Source organism: Carcharhinus amblyrhynchos, chromosome 3, assembly GCF_965287045.1.
Source record: "Carcharhinus amblyrhynchos chromosome 3, sCarAmb.v2.hapA, whole genome shotgun sequence".
NCBI classification, from domain to species: Eukaryota; Metazoa; Chordata; class Chondrichthyes; order Carcharhiniformes; family Carcharhinidae; genus Carcharhinus; species Carcharhinus amblyrhynchos.
Window position 1 is genome coordinate 91,146,099 of NC_137326.1, and position 16,660 is coordinate 91,162,758.

The 16,660-nt window shown below is 39.1% G+C and overlaps 1 protein-coding gene across 4 annotated transcripts in view; it reads right to left on the bottom strand.

The window, feature by feature from the left end:
• Nucleotides 1–6,142: 6,142 nt before the first annotated feature.
• Nucleotides 6,143–16,660, bottom strand: part of mfsd1 (major facilitator superfamily domain containing 1) — a 57,501-nt gene continuing 46,983 nt past the window's right edge. For 2 of the 4 annotated variants that reach the window (XM_080185508.1, XM_080185507.1), the window contains 2 exons: nucleotides 7,138–7,249; nucleotides 6,143–6,677 (listed from right to left, as the gene is read on the bottom strand). In XM_080185508.1, coding sequence (XP_080041634.1) covers nucleotides 6,618–6,677; nucleotides 7,138–7,249 — 172 coding nt within the window. In that variant the 3' untranslated portion in view covers nucleotides 6,143–6,617. Of the gene's footprint in view, nucleotides 6,678–7,137; nucleotides 7,250–7,769; nucleotides 8,539–16,660 lie in introns of those variants that run through there. The other 2 variants (XM_080185505.1, XM_080185506.1) reach the window with 2 other exon arrangements.

Below are 16,660 nucleotides of genomic sequence, written 5' to 3' on the forward strand. Positions count from 1 at the left end.
ATGCAGGAATTGGAAGTAAACACAAAATGTTAGAATTCATCAACAGGTCTGGAAGAATCTGTAGAGAGAGAGAGGAAAAAGTCAAAGTGAAAAAAGTAATCAATTTAAAACATTCTTCTTGTAGGTGTTGGCACATCTACTGGGTAATGCTACCATTTTCTATAGTTTAATAAGTTGTCTACAAAAAGAAAACAGTGCTTAGTCAAGCTCTTTGATCATTTGTTACAGTGGAAATTTCAAAATGTGAAATCTTGTTGCATCATTCTCAACTAGTGACTGGAAACATGATTCTTAAATGTTATCCAACTCACTAACGATCATAACAAAATGTCAAGCTATGAACGCGCCATTGTCGAGATTTATTTTAGCTCATCTTCAACAATTGCCAGCCACCCTGTATCATTCCACCAATATTAGACATTGCTGAACTTACCCAGACCATTTAAATAAAAGCAAAATACTGCTGATGCTGGAACTCAAAAACAGAAAATGCTGGATAAATCAGCAGGTCTGGCAGCATCTGTGGTGAGAGTTAATGTTTCAAATCTAAATGATCCTTTTTCAGTTTTACCTAAATGACAACACGAGGACACTGTAACCTGGTCCATGGAGAACTTTATTATTTACTACTCTAGTTTCATTTCTTTCTGTTTAAAATTTAATGCAAGAATATATCCTAGAAAGGATCTACTGAAGCTGGAATATAACTAAATGGAACATTAAAACAAACTAAATGGATAACTCACTAACTCAAGGACACCTAGCATATATTCTACCCAGTCATCAATTACCAGTGTTAAGTTGTACCATGCCTTACTCCTGTAAACCCAAACCACCCATTATTCCAATATCCTTCTAGAGGACAAGATAACAAAGAACAAGCCAGCCCGGGAAACAGGTCCTTTGGCCCAATGAGCCCACACCGCCTTTTTAACACCACCAGATTCCCCCCCCTTCCACCCCCCCCCCCCCCCCCCTCCACCCGTGACCCTTATCTATTGTTTTATGGCCATCCACATTGAGGGAAACTAATTTAGGGACAACTTATTACTGCCAATCAGCCTAATAGCACATCTTTGGGGTGTGGGAGGAAACTGGAGCACCTGGAGAAAACCCACGCAAGCACGGGGAGAATGCGCAAACTCCCATAGACACTGGCCCAAATCCATGTGTCTGCACAGCAAACAGTGATAGTCACTGAGTTGTCGTCTTGCCCAGCATCTGGTCCAGTTTAAGCACACACTAACGACATGAAGCACTAGGCCAATCTCGAACAACCAAGAGAAGCCCAAGTACGACCCATTGCACGTATGCCCCTTGTTGGGCAACAAGGCGGACCGCCTTAAAACCTGTGAATGAAAAAGAGAAAAAACATTATTATCATACCATATCCATTTACCTTACCAGGGACGCCCCAATGTTAATGAACCGTATTTAAAACAATCTCCTATATCCAGCCATCTCCAACCCACTCATGTGCCTGTCTAAATTTCTCTTAAACATCTCTAGCTTGCCGCCACCACCTTACTTGGCAGAGCATTCCATACCCCCACTACCCTCTGTGTGAACAACCTCCCTCTAATATCTGTGTTATACCTCTCACCCCTCACCTTAAGCCCATGGCCCCTTGTACTATGTGTCTCTACCATAGGAAATAGCTTACCTCTGTTTACTCTCTATCTATAACCTTCATAATCTTATATACCTCTATTAGATCCCCCCTCAGTCACCATCTTTCAAGGAAAAAGAGCCCCAATTTCTTCAATCTTTCCTCATAACCCAGTCCTTCTATACCAGGCACCAGGTAAGGCGACCAGAACTGGATGCAACTGCAATATTAGACTCCAGCTCTTATATTCTATAACCCCTTCCTATAAAGGCTAACATACCATATGCTTTCTTCACAACCTTCGCCACTTGTACTGTCACCTTCAAAGACTTGTGCACTTGCACCTCCAGGTCTCGTTACGATTCTATACTCCTTATGGGCTTACCCTTAATTGTATAACTCCCCCTTATACTATTCCGGCCAAAATGCATCACCTCACATTTATCCGGCTTAAACTCCATTTGCCATGTATCTGCCCAATATACCAGCCTATCAATATCCCGTTGTATTGCCAGACACTGCTCCTCACTGCCCGCCAATCCAGCCATCTTAGTGTCACCAGAAAATTTGCTGATCACACCACTTACTCCCTCTTCCAAGTCATTTATATGCACTACAAAGAAAAGAGGTCCCAGTACTGAGCCCTGCGGCACACCACTAGTGACAGACCTCCAGCTAGAAAAGGACCCCTCCATTACGACTCTGTCTCCTCTTTGCAAGCCAGTTCTCAACCCATGTAGATACCTGGCCACATATCCCATGAGCCTTAATCTTTTCTACCAACCTACCATGAGGGACTTTGTCAAACGCCTTACTGAAATCCATATAGATGACATCACCGGCTCGTCCTTCGTTGATCGTTTTTGTCACCGCCTCAAAAAATTCTACCAGCTTCGTAAGACTTCCCCTTTACAAAGCATGCTGCATATCCTTAATCAGATCGCAACGCTCTAAGTGCTCATACATCCTGTCCCTAAGAATCCTTTCCACAACTTGCCTACCACTGACATTAAACTCACCAGCCTATACTTACCCAGGTTTTCACTCCTACCCTTTTTAAACAACAGTACCACATTCACTATTCTCCAGTCCTCTGGGACCTCACCTGGTCCAAAGAAGAGACAAAGATTTGTGTCAGAGGCCCAGCAATCTCATCCCTCACCTCCCTAAGTAGCCTAGGATAAATGCCATCGGGCCCCGGAGATTTATCAGTTTTAATGCTACCTAAAAGCCCTAACACGTCTTCCCTCGTAATCGATAGATCATTCAATTGGTCTACTGCTCCCTCGATGACCGTACCAGACATCAAGCCCCTCTCCTTCGTGAATACCGACGCAAAGTATTCATTCAGGATCTCCCCCCTTCCCTCAGACTCCAAGCACAATTCCCCTCGTCTGTCCCTGAGAGGACCGATTTTACCCCTAGCCACCCTTTTGCTCCTAACATAGGAGTAAAATGCCTTTGGATTTTCCTTAATCCTACCTGCCAAAGCCATCTCATGCCGCTTTTTTGCCCTCCTAACTCCCCTTTTGAGATCCCTCCTACTCACTCTGTACTCCTCCAATGCTCTCTCCGTTCCCAGCTGCTTAGATCTGACATACGCCTCTCGTTTCTTCCTAACCAGGTCTTCTATATCTCTAGTAATCCACAGTTCTCTAATCCTACCTTTCCCATCCTTCCTCCCAACCGGCACATGCCTTTCCTGCACACATTGCAGTTTTCCCGTGAAAGACTCCCACATGCCTAATGTGGACTTGCCCTCCAACAGCCTATCCCAGTCTGTATCCCTAAGCTCCTGCCTAATCCGGCTGTATCTAGCCTTCCCCCAATTTAGCACCCTCCCCTTAGGACAGCATGCATCTTTTTCCATTTGTATCCTAAAGTAGACAGAGTTGTGGTCACTATTTGCCACATGGTCACCTACTGCAACCTCAACCACCTGACCCTGCTCATCGCCCAGAACTAAATCCAGTATAGCCCCCTCTCTAGTTGGGCTATCTACATACTGCTGCAAGGATCCTTTCAATACACATCTTACAAATTCCTCCCTGTCTGAACCCCCAGCTCTAGGCACTTTCCAACCCACCCCAGGGAGATTAAAATCTCCCACTACAACAACCCTGTTCTTCCTACACTTGTTCAAAATGTCTCTACATATACCCTCTTCCATTGCCCAAGGGCTGTCAGGCAGCCTGTAGTACATCCTAGCATAGTAATGGCTCCCTTCCTATTCCTCAACTCCACCCACAGAGACTCAATTTCCAACCCCTCCATGTTATCCTACCTCTGCACCGCTGTGATCTGCTCCCTAACGAAGAGCACCACTCCCCCTCCTCTTTTTGACCCTCCCCTATCACGCCTAAAACACTTATACCCAAGAATATTTAGCTGCCAGTTCTGCCCTTCCTTTAACCATGTCTCCATCACTGCCACCACATCTAAATTCCTCACGAACATCAAGGTCTTAAGTTCATCCGTCACACTCCTCGCATTAAAACAAATGCACTGAAGATCCCCCAGGTCCACTTGGATCCTCATTCTCCTGGGAGATGTTCCTCTCATCTACACTTAACCTGTCACTCAACTCACTCCCACTCCCAGTGCCTGAGCTGTCTGCCTCCTCCCCACCACCCCCCCATTAGTTTAAACCCTGCCGAAACACTCCAGCTAACCTCCCAGCTAAAATATGTGTACCCTTCCCATTTAAATGTTCCCCATCCCACTTGTACAAGTGCCCTTCCCTCACAAAGACTTCCCAATGGTCTACAAAACTAAAACCCTCTGTCCTACACCAATCCCTCAGCCACGCATTCAGCTGTAGGATCTCATTATTTTTATCCCTGCTATTGCTGGGCACTGGCAGCAGCCCAGAGATCGCCACCCTGGAGGCCCTGCACTTCAGCCTGGCTCCCAACTCCCTGAACTGCCTACGTATTTCCCCCCTACTCTTCCTTCCTACGTCCTTCTCTCCTACATGTATAATTACATCCGCCTAAGTCCCTTGGCCCTTCAAGATTCCCTCTACCCTCTCTGACACGTCCTGTACCCCTGCTCCAGGGAGGCAGACTACCATCCTGGAGTCCCGCTTTTGCCCACAGAACCGCCTATCAATTCCTTTAACCCTCCCGTCCCCCACTACTATCTCACATCCAGCCCCCTTCCTTCCCTCTGAGGCATTCCGGTCTTCCTCTCTTGCCCTTTCCACCCGAGTTGTTGCCTTACCCCTGATATCTTGGGATAGCCATTTGGTTTTTCTAGGATTAACTACTTCCCGAGACCATTTTCCCTTAGCATCAAATTTAATTACTGTCTCAAAAACTGACAATGTAGCCGCCTCTGCCACTACTTCCTCCTCCTATCTCTAGTTCTACAACTGCATAATTATGCAGGTTTGTCCTCCCCTCTTCCTCTACAGGATTCAATGCTTGCTTTCTCATCCCCCTCTGCTCCACAGTTGATCTCTGAACTATTCCTCTTCCCTTCTCACAAAACTGTTATTGGCCCCTCAGAAATCTCATCCTAAACCCCTTCCTTGTCCAGTATCTGAAGTCCAGAACTATCTCTCAAAAAAAAAGCTTGTTGAAATCCCTTCAGCCTAGCTGCCATATTTTGTGCAGTACCAAAATGGCTCGAGACAAAAATATAAACCAGTTCCTTTAGGACCACATCAGTGGAGAAATATCCCTCCATCCTCAATCTCCCCACAGTACAGTTTGATACAGCAAACTATCCATCCACCTTTCTCTGTTTCTCCTTCACTTTCCACAGCTATGGAAACATTCTTACATTGTTTAATTCCTATTAAAAGACACTTAGCACATTTCCAACAATAGCTTCTCATTCTGTTCCTTGCCTAGAACAATAATTTATCCTCTATTAATATACCTATAGGTTGCCCCTAAGCAACATCAGCTATCACAGGGTCAATTTGTATGTGTAGTTTAACAATAACAGTTCCATGTTTCAAGCATCTCTCTAGATTCCCTGGCCAGTTGTGTTGTTCAACAGCTTGGTTGACATTAACATTGATGAGTGCTACTTTCCTCAAATTGAATTTCGGAAGCATCAAAGTCATTGTTTTGTGCTCCCATCAAAACTTTCACTCCCTTCAAGACTTTTGGTACTTACGCTAACTGAACCTGTCATGCAAAATTGTGATAACCCTGCTCAAATCCCACAACCTCTATGCCATAGGCTGACTTAATCCCTATTTCAACCCATTTACTACCGCTGGACTTACTTGCTCCACTCTCCAAAAACTACAGCTGGTCCAAAGCAGCCACCTAAATCCTGCCCAATACTTGCTCATTAGCCACATTTTTGCAAATTCCATGCACAATATGAAATTTAACATCCTCAATTTCAAAGTCCCTCACATCATTACCACTGTATTGTCTGGTCCACACTTGGGTAAATTAATATAATGTATATTAAACTTTACAATTAATTACAACCATGTGCCCTTTTCTAGCAATAACAAAGTCACGCTTCAAGGGTTTAATTTTACAAAAACACTTTATTCAATACAAAAAGGTCATTTACAGTGAATATACAATTCTTGGGCATGTTGATGAAACATGCTGGAAGACTGAATTTGTATCTTCGCTCACAAAATTTTGTTCGACTGCAGGTTTAACAATTGATCACAGCCCAAATTATAAGTCAAAATTTAAGGAAGTGTAAATTAACCAAAAACTTTGGAATTTCCCAGACCTTCAAGTTTGTTAAAGCACAGATGTTTTTAGATTGTTCCAAGTTTCTAAGCTTCTCATATTTCAATTCAACTAAAACATTGGCTATTATACAAATAAAACTATTTAAAATATATTGAAAACCTCGTCTTTCTCCAAGTAGAAAACAGCATGTAAGAAATAAACTTTGTGACAGTGCATTCATGATTCTTCCATTAGAAAAGTATTGTAACAGATTTCTGCCATTGCATGTTCCCCAACTTCAGATTCATGAAAATTAAAAAGGTAGCAGCTTTCTTTTAGTGTTCATCTTTGAGTTATTTGAGTATACTCCTATATGCCAGTGCGGAGACATGGAGGCTGCAGTGTTCTGGTAACTGCAAGAACAAAAATAACAAAGAGAAGGTCTTTACTACATCTTGCAAGCAACATATTTTACAGAAAATGAATAAAATAAAAACAAATACAAATCTTTCAATTCTCACCTCGACATCAAACCAGGAATGCTGTGAACAGCTTAAAGCAAAATAATATTCAGAAATCAAAACAGCGGGGCATGATTTGAATATCAAAGACTGAATTCTAGACCAAATCAAAAATACAATCTCTCTTGTTCAGCAGAACTACCTTAAAAATTTAGAGTACAATAAGTCACTAAGCTATCTATCCATGACATTTGGTCATTTCTGGGTTTCTGCAGCAAATTTTCAACATACTATTGCCGTCATAATAAAGGTAATCACTGTGCAACTTATCCCACTCCTTTTCATTTGATGAGACCTCAATGCTATTTTTTGGTACTTTGATCAATTTTATAACACCATATGGTTCCCTTACTTGTGCACCAAGTCTGGAAAGGTATCTGTTCCTTACTGCAAAAGCACTCATTGGCTGAATTCTAACCAAATCCTCTACTTGCTGTTGACGAATGCATTCCTCTCTCGCAGCCCTGCAAAACAAAAGCAAATCATTACAACAATTTGGGTTATCAGTGTTTGGCTTTGAACCAAACACAATGCTAAGCAGCTAATCACAAAGCTTTTAAGAAGTGATCAATAGGGATCATTGGTTTCATTTTTCACATGCAGATACTAAGCAGGAGTGGCCAACCTGCATTCCCTCGGACCACAAATGATACACAAAATTCAAGTTACACAGTCCCATTTGCACTTAGGTTCCTTATTCAAAGTCTGTTTTCTAAATTGTGTGCATGGTGGTTTGCAAACTGCTTCCTTCACATTCTTGCATATCTTGAATTTATCCACCATGAAGCTTTATCAAAATTTGTACATTAGCGAACATTACTCATAGCTGAGGCTATGTCTGTGTTTGTGCGATCCATAAAAGCAAAAGCTTGGACACTCCTGTATCAAGTATCAACATATAAATTCAAGAATAACATTTGAGCAAAGACAAGCAGAAATTTTAGTGGCATATTTCTTTATTGAAGAAAAGAAGGCATTGGTAAAATGAATTAAATTTCCATTTATTTGTTTGTGAATTCTTAGCTCAGTTTAGAATACAAAACCTTTCACAGAGCATTTAATACATCCGATTTTGTCAACTAATTCAAGTTTCATTTTTAGTTCAGATGGAAAAATAATGCAATGTAATTCCTTAAAATTTTTTTTAAATTGCTTCTACTTGTTTATCAAATAAAAACCAACTTGCAGTTAAGCAGCAAACAGAAAATGGACTGGCCAGCAGTCTTGCATTTGGTTAAGTGCATTCCAATACACAAGTACAAAAGTACTGTATTTTTTTTTACAATGTATTATTCACACAGCTATTTCAATTGTTTCACACAAGCCAAAATCAAATGCTACGCAAGAGGTTACAAGTATAGGATCAAAATTGGACAACTTACCCATTCATGGAATACTACCAACTCAAATGTTGTTACGAGTCTAAATATTACAGGACCTGCTTCCCATATACATGCACTACATTTTACAAACATTAACTCAGATCCATCTTAAAAATGAGAAAATATACCAAAAATATTTGCTGACCACCTAAAAATATCACAATTACATATTTTAATAGTCAGTCTTTTATATTCATTTCTCAAAATTACAGTTGAATGTAACCAAATTATTAGTGGTCTTCAATTAATTTAAGTGCTTTTCTCCCCCTCTTCCAAAATCTCAAAGTGTATTAAATATATTCTTCAAGTTGATGTTTTGATGCTGAAAGGTTGTGTACTTCTGGCCGAGGGCTGCTAGTCCTAATTCTCATCTGTAAAAAATTGTGGTGAAAAATTACTGTTATGAATTCAACTACATGAAATTATGAACACTAAATGACTACTCATGGTTTTCCATTCCAGTTACACAAGCTGCTTTTCAATGCTACAAGGTAGTTAGTCTTGTGCTTACAAGTTACTACAGCTAATTACGGTGTCAGATTTTGTTCAAGCAATATAATTTTAAACGGTAGATGTCATTCATTCCTGTGATAAAATTTATTGAAGTCTAACTGCACATGTCCAAAAGCCTACTCAAAAATATAGCTGAGGAAAGCAATAATAGCAGTTTTAACAGTCCCTCTGCAGTGTGATTGATTCTGACTGCAAATGAAGTGATTTTGTAGCAATATTTATCTTGGTTAAAGAGAAACAGAAGGATAAGAAACTATTCGGATTCAAAAAAGCTAACAAACTACTACATAAGGCAGTCTATCAACAGTGTGAATTATTCTGACTGGATTTGAAGTGATAAACAAAATCAGTTAAAAAGAAACAGAAGGATAAGAAACTATTTCAGATTCGAAAAGAGCTAAGAAATTACTACATAAACCAGATTACAATCTGTTGGATTTACTCAAATAAAGTGATGGGAGAAATGTTTAAAAGGTTGCTCTGAATGAATTGTGATCATGCTGTCTTTTCACATAAATAACGAGCCCGATTCCAAATAGAAGCATACCGAGAACGCAGTCAACGTCATTTGTGAGGTTGTAAAGTTTGGATGCGGCAAAAAGAAAAGGAATACTTCATTTGAAATGTAATGGTGACAAGTAATGAACCATTGTTCAGGGGAGTCCCACGGTAAAAAGAATAAAACAAATATTTGATTAGAAAGGAAAAACTTAAGGTGCTCTAAAATTAGCATCTAAGAAAGAAGCTAGAATAAGTGACTGCATGGCAAGTCTCAATTACAAAATGATGGAAGTACAAGAAGGAGGAAAAGAGCACATAGTGATGAGAGAGAACTGAAATTTTGGCCACTTGTTTTGTGCACATGAAATGGAGGTGAAGCTTCCAAAGTTCATGTTGCAAAATGTTGCAGCTAACGTGGACTGGAATGCAATTAACATCGCAAGTAAGGCATCTCCAATCATGATATTCAAATGAAACAGGAATGCTCCCCTTAAGCCCACAAAACAACTGCAATCTACTGCCAGTGCATTTGAGAATCTGCCAAGATCCAATCTACTAATTCACTCTGTGCATGAACCAGCTGATACCCCATCAAGTTGCGGTTGGGTGCAGCTGTCTGGGTGGGGTCACAGTTTGCAGGCAGTATTTAAATATTTAAAACCAAAATTGGACCTGGCTTAAGCTGGCATAGATGTAAAGCAGTAACTCTGCTAATAATAATGGTCATTCTGGCCTCACTGAATTTCACTCCCAACGTCTTTGCAGGAATTCTAAGAATATAGCATCAATAAATGCAAGAAATATCAGAGGAAGGGAGACTAGCCTTTTCTTGCACCTAAATCAGAGGCGCAAGATGAGACTCCCCAAAAATAGGGTAGGTAATAATTAAAAGAAAACAGATTCTGAAAAAAAAATTGTATGGCACAAATGACTAAATCAAGCCTTTTAGCAACAGTTTCAGCGAAGGAAAGCTGAGAGTTTCATTTGAAGCCCAAAGAAATACTAAGGCCAAGAAAATTGGTGGAAGATGATTCAAAAGTTAGATCAAAAGCCAAGAACTTTACTGACATGCTTACCAGTTCCACATAATTTGAAAACTCGTGGCAAATGACATAACTAATGAAAAACAGTTTCATGTATCGGAAAGTGGTTAAATATTCTACACATCTGATAGATTTATGATGCTCAAAATGAAAATACAAGTAGGTTTTATAGGGTTCATTTGAATGCTTGGTTCACACAATCAGAATGTAATAGGATAAGTTTATTAGTTACCCCATCAATGGGACACTGTTGGTGGCTTGCAAATTAAATTGAATTTTACATTTTCACCATATGAACTGGTAGCGTCTTAAAAAAGCATTAATGCCTGATCTTCCTGCATAATAGTTCTTGAAGGAAAAGAATTGGAATATTAGCGAAGGCATTTTCCCTGCATTCAAGTCACACAACATCAGATCAAGACAACACACAAGAATGCAAAGAGTGAAAACATGAACATTGACATTTCGCCGATTAGAAACTCAAGACTGATCCTTGTGATAATGAAACTGAGCAAAACATAAAATGGCAACTTTCAAATACACAATCTAGTTCCCAACAATTATCCAAGAGCACAAGTTCCAGATCAACTGAGCTCCAGGATATCTGAAGATACCCCATAACTTGTCACTGCCCTCATTTGCAATTCCATTCTGCTCAATCCCTAATGTATCACGTTGCTCCACTCTAAAAATTAAAACCTGATGAAAAAGTCTGTTCTAGAGTGGAAGTCCCAGCTCTTGAGGAGATTAACATTGCAAAAGAGCAGAATTTTAAGATTTGAATGTGACAAACTGATGAATGTCACAGACATCGATTTATGTAGAGCATGGAATAAAATGTCTGACATTCTCATTTTCTAATAGTCTACTGCCCTTTCTATGGGAAACTTCCTCATTTACATCTGATATCTCTTCATCCTTCTGTTCTGGTCCTGGAGGACCCCTCCATTATTTAACAAAGAAAAAGCCATATGCACATTTTTTTCATTCCAAACTGTGATGTCAACTACCAACATTTTAATGTTATGCACATTTGTCAAACTTAATTTGACATTAAATTAAGGCATGGTTTGTGATAGTGCACACTACTCACTGAGAAATGACTTACAAGTATGTTTGTTACTCCTTTTCTAACACTTTGCACTCAATGGCTTTTTGTGGTCAGGGAATGCTCTGCCTTTCCTTTCCAATTAGCCAAATTTCAGAATTCTCTGAAGGTGCCAAAGTTTGTTACACAAAATACTACAAAAGCACAACTGTACTTATGTTGGTTTCTATAATCAGCTTCTTTTTTCTTTGTGGTTACTGGAAGGGTAATTGATTAAAATATCTTTAGTACAGAACCCATCAGGAAGCTTTCCTAGCCACAACTCCATCACACATTCTATTTAAGCAGAACGCACAAATTAGAGACCAACAAGTTTAAATTAAAGCAGCAACAAAAAGCACAGAGATAATTAGAACCCTAGCACTAGCCTGGATCCCAAAAATAGCACAAGATAACAGAAAAGTTGGGAAGGTAACTGTAAAGGTTGCTGATAATCAAGTTTACATGAAACGGTAACCAATTATTTTAGGGTAGTTCAATTCTTACTGCTAACAATTCTATTATACAAATAAACTTTCAGATTTGAGTATAAGATAGCTTTAAAGGAAAACCTTTGTCCTACACTGTTTCAAAGATACTTTCCAGTGGCTTATGCAAATACTTGGCCAATTCCATAAAAGGAAAACAAAATAATTGTCTCCTACGATAGGAAAATGGAATTAAAACTTGGGAGAAAAAAATGTAGCCTTTATTACATCTTTGAGAGTGTGCAGGACAAAGCTACCTTCTTACACCCAAATCAGAAAGGTTACTTGTATAATTATACAATATTATGCAATCATATTTGACTACACAGATATCCTGCAATTACTATTTTGCAAAACAAACCTGTTTGGCTGTAATAGTCTAGGGAATGCGAAGGCCTAGTGGTATTATCACTAGTCTTGTAATCCAGAAACTCAGCGAATGTTCTGGAGACCTGGGTTCGAATCCTACCATGGCAGATGGTGGAATTTATTAGGGCAGCGCAGGGCACAGTGGTTAGCACTGCTGCCTCACATCTCCAAGGATTCTGGGTTCAATTCTCGGCTTCGGTCACTGTCTGTGTGGAGTTTGCATGTTTCCCTGCGTTTGCATGGGTTTCCTCTGAGTGCTCCACTTTCCTTCCACAGTCCAAAGATGTGCAGGTTAGGTGGATTGGCCATGCTAAATTGTCCTAGGGTACGTAGGTTAGAGGGATTAGTGGGATAAATACGTAGGGTTATGGGAATAAGGCCTAGGTGGCATTATTGTTGGTGCAGACTGAATGGGCCTAATGGTCTCCTTTTGAACTTTAGGGTTTCTATTCTCATTAAGAGTAGTGGTGAATCTAAACTCTTGTGCAGTTCAGCAACTTCAGGATTGCAGCACACTCAGTCATAAATACAACTTTACAACTCAAGTTTCATCAATCCTTTACAAAGGTTGGCCCAACGATTGAACACAAGACATTTTAACTATTACGTTTCTTAACAGTCTTATAGATAACCAACTGCAGACATGTCTGGACAGCTGACAACAAATAGGATTCTTTTTAAAAATCGAAGCAAGCTGGTGCATCAAGCTGTCAAACAGAAATGAACCATCACAATCAAGTAATAAATAAACTGACCAAATCAAGCAACTGTTTCAGGCCTCAAAAGCAAAATAAAAATTTATTTCTGAACTAGGATTTTGATCTGTCACAACTTTTCTCATTCCTTTCAAATGTTAGTTTTTATTCACTAAAGTGATTGAAGCCTCTTTCTCTTCAGTGATTGAAACAAAGAGAGGAACTTTGGAAAATGCTGGACAATCAGCAGGCAAAGCAGCCCTTGTTCATAATAAAAAGCATTGAGTGTGCAGAGCAACTGAGAGGATAAATGATATCATTTGCAAGCCATTGCTCAGTAGGTGGCATACAGTAAATATTCAAACCATGCCAATGTTAAACTTGATAGGTGATAGAGATAATTGGTACCACAGTGGTACAGCACATTAAGAGTTCCAACAGGTCAACCCAGATTTGGTTTGTGCTTGCAGGTCACCAGTCATCCTACCTGCCAATCCCTCCAACTATACTTTGGGCTGCAATGGGTGGTAGTAGAAAGAGAATTGGAGCACAGTTCAGATTACTGATAACCACCTTCCCGCAGCTGGCATTGATAGAGGTGAAGAGCAGAATGCCCTGAAGCAACAGATCCAACTGATTTTAAGTCTGGGAGACTTAAAATAGTTAATATAGGAGGGAGAATATGGAAACCTTAGTAAAACTCCAATTAGATATTGAAACTAAGCTTCTCACATATTGAGGTTTCATTACTTTTTCGTTGATGAAAACTTCTAAGCATGCCTACAGCACCCCTGCTTGAAGAGCTGGAGCTACAACTTCCCTTTACTATAGGCCATTGTTTCATAAAGCACTGGAGGAATAGGGACAGGAATTAAATATTATAAGCATCCATTTAACCCAAAAAGTGAAGTTCTTAATAATCTTCCTTTAATGCCAAATAACCCAACTATACTATTTAGTGGAGCTAGTCAGCACAGTTGGCTAGATGGCTAGCCTTTGGCTCAGAATAACACCAACAGTGCAGGCTTGATTCCATTCTGGCTGAGGCCCCATCTTCCTGCCCCATAGAGTGGGACGCGATAGCAAACCACCATTAGCCAAATCTGCCAAGAAAATGGCTCAAGATGATCCATCTGCAGACAATGAACCATAGATCTGCCTTTGGGCAGAGCAAATGAATAAATGAAGCTATTCAGGAGCAGTACCCAGGATAGTAGAGCAAAACCCAATATAAAATATTACAGTTTATATCATAAATCTTCAATATACATTGGAATTTCTGGAAAGCACTTGGTACAATTTAGAGCTTGTGTTTCTTATATTTCATCCTATCTGATGTAGATAATAGATTTACTTAATTCCCAAAAAGCATAAGGAACCATGTTGACGCAAGCTAGAATATATTTATACCTCATGCCAAGAGCATAATAGGTTGCTACTTAATCTTTAACCAGGACGGTTTAGACAGAAGTTATCTCCAAGCAAAAAGTTTAAACAAGATGGTAATAAGACAGCGTGAGCTACGCATAAAAACAAACCAAAGTAAGCAAAGTATAAATTGTTTTTAGAATAAATATTACTTGATATAGAACTTGGGCTTTTCAAATATGGAGTTTTTACTGTTCTATAATTAACAAAATTGAGTTGTTTTCAGCATCAGTGAATTGAGATCACTGAAATTCACTGCTTAAATCAATTGCACAGAAATAAGCCCAAGGACAGATGCAATAAAAGTGGTGACAAAACAGGAGTCAATTTTGGTAATTTCTAATAAAAAACAAATCCCTTCATTGCAATTGTATCATATTCTGCAAAGTCTTTCAATGCTGCTTCCTTCCACATCAAGTTCAATGCCATAACAGTGGGTTTAATTCCATCAAATAGGTCACTAAAATAGTACGAAGACATATGACATTTTCCCCAAATAACGATTTCCATCAGACATTATATCCATTCCTACAAAAATATTCAAACATTACATACAATTTTCCAAAAATATTCCCTGGTAACCACCTCTCAGTAAACCAGGAAAGGGGAACACACTACATAAGCAGCTTAATCACAGACTGTTCTATTCTGACCAACCAGAAGATACAATTCAGTAAGTGCACCCTTCTATTCGGATGGAGTCAGTCATCTTAAGGTTTTGCCTCATCTTTGTCAGGCAAAACAAGATTAGCTTCCAAAAATGAGTGTCAAATTGCCAACTTCATTTAGTTTCTAGTACTTTAAATACTTCCTTCAATAATTTTATTCTCAAGCCTTATACAATTTAATAATTCAGCTACGAAGAATGAAATACCGTTTAACCCCGTATTCAGAAAATAATGCATTCAATTTCCCAAAGAAACCATGCACTAAGGAATCATTAATCAAATGGCAGAATACATTGGATGCTGAAAATCTGAAAAAAAACAAAGTGCTGGAAATACTTAACAGGTCTAACAATATCCGCAGAGCAAGAAACAAAATTAATATTTCAGATCTGTGATCTTTTATCTGCCAAGTATGGCAAGCATTTTCTGTTTTTACTTCAAGGGAATCATTCATTGCCTCTTTAATTTTTCAGATATTCTTTTCCATGGACTTTTGGCTACCAGCACTAAGATATGGTAAACTGAACATACATGTCAGAATTCAGATTTTCCAAATCCACTGACCTATAACTGAGATTGCTGCCATTGGCATAAAAAAGATGCTGAAGTAGTCCAAAATCGTAGCCACATATTTATAGCTAACCAGAACAGCATTATCAAATTACTCAAGAGCCTAATTTTTTTTGGTGACTCTGCCCATTTTAGCTTGTATTTACATGAATAGTGACAAATTATGAATTAAAATAACAGAAAATGTGCATTTTTGAAACCCATATCCATACACTTTCTCAATCTTTATACATGTATTGAATTTAAGGGATTTTTAAAAATCATAACTGCATTTTATGCGCAGAACGTGTTCCACATCCCAAGGTCAATAAGCTATTTCCAGAAGACTAAGTACTGCTCACTGATTTGATAACAGTCAAGATTTGATGGGAAAGATTGTTTATTTTGTCCCTACATTTACTACAGTACAGGAAATAAATTGGAATAAATCTGGAAATGCACACACTGGAAGTTCATTTAAAAGAAATCAAAGATGTGCATTAATTTATCGCTGCTGTGCGGGGAGCAGTGGCGTAGTGCTATTGTCACTGGATTAGTAATCCAGAGACCCAAGGTAATTCTCTACTGATTTGAGTTTGAATCCCACTATGGCAAATGGTGAAATTTGAATTCAATAAAAATTTAGAATTAGAAGTCAAATAATGACCATGAATCCACTGTCAATTGCCAAAAAAGCCATCTGGTTCACTAATGCTCCTTAGGCAAGGAAATCAGTCATCCTTGTCTGGCCTATATGTGACTCCAGATCCACAGCAATGTTGTTAACTCTTAAATGCCCTCAGGGGCAGTCAGTGTTGCCCACAGCCCATGAACAAATAAAAAAAACTATACACTATGTATTTCAGCAGTGTTAAAATAACTTACAAGTCACTGGACTTTGGAGGAGTATTTATTTCAACAAATAATGTCTCACATCACTAAATTTGGATTCGTATGTAAGGTTTCTCAGTATAAAAAATATTAAGCTAAGGGCTAAGATCCATAATTCATCGCCAAACAAAGCCAGTTCAGCATGTGGATCTCCAAGGTCTGAAATTGTTTTCCAAACTGAATATTGTGAATGTCATTTCCTAAAAATTAGGAATTACCAAATGTTTGGGCTATTAAGACAATAATACCAGTCTGCAATGG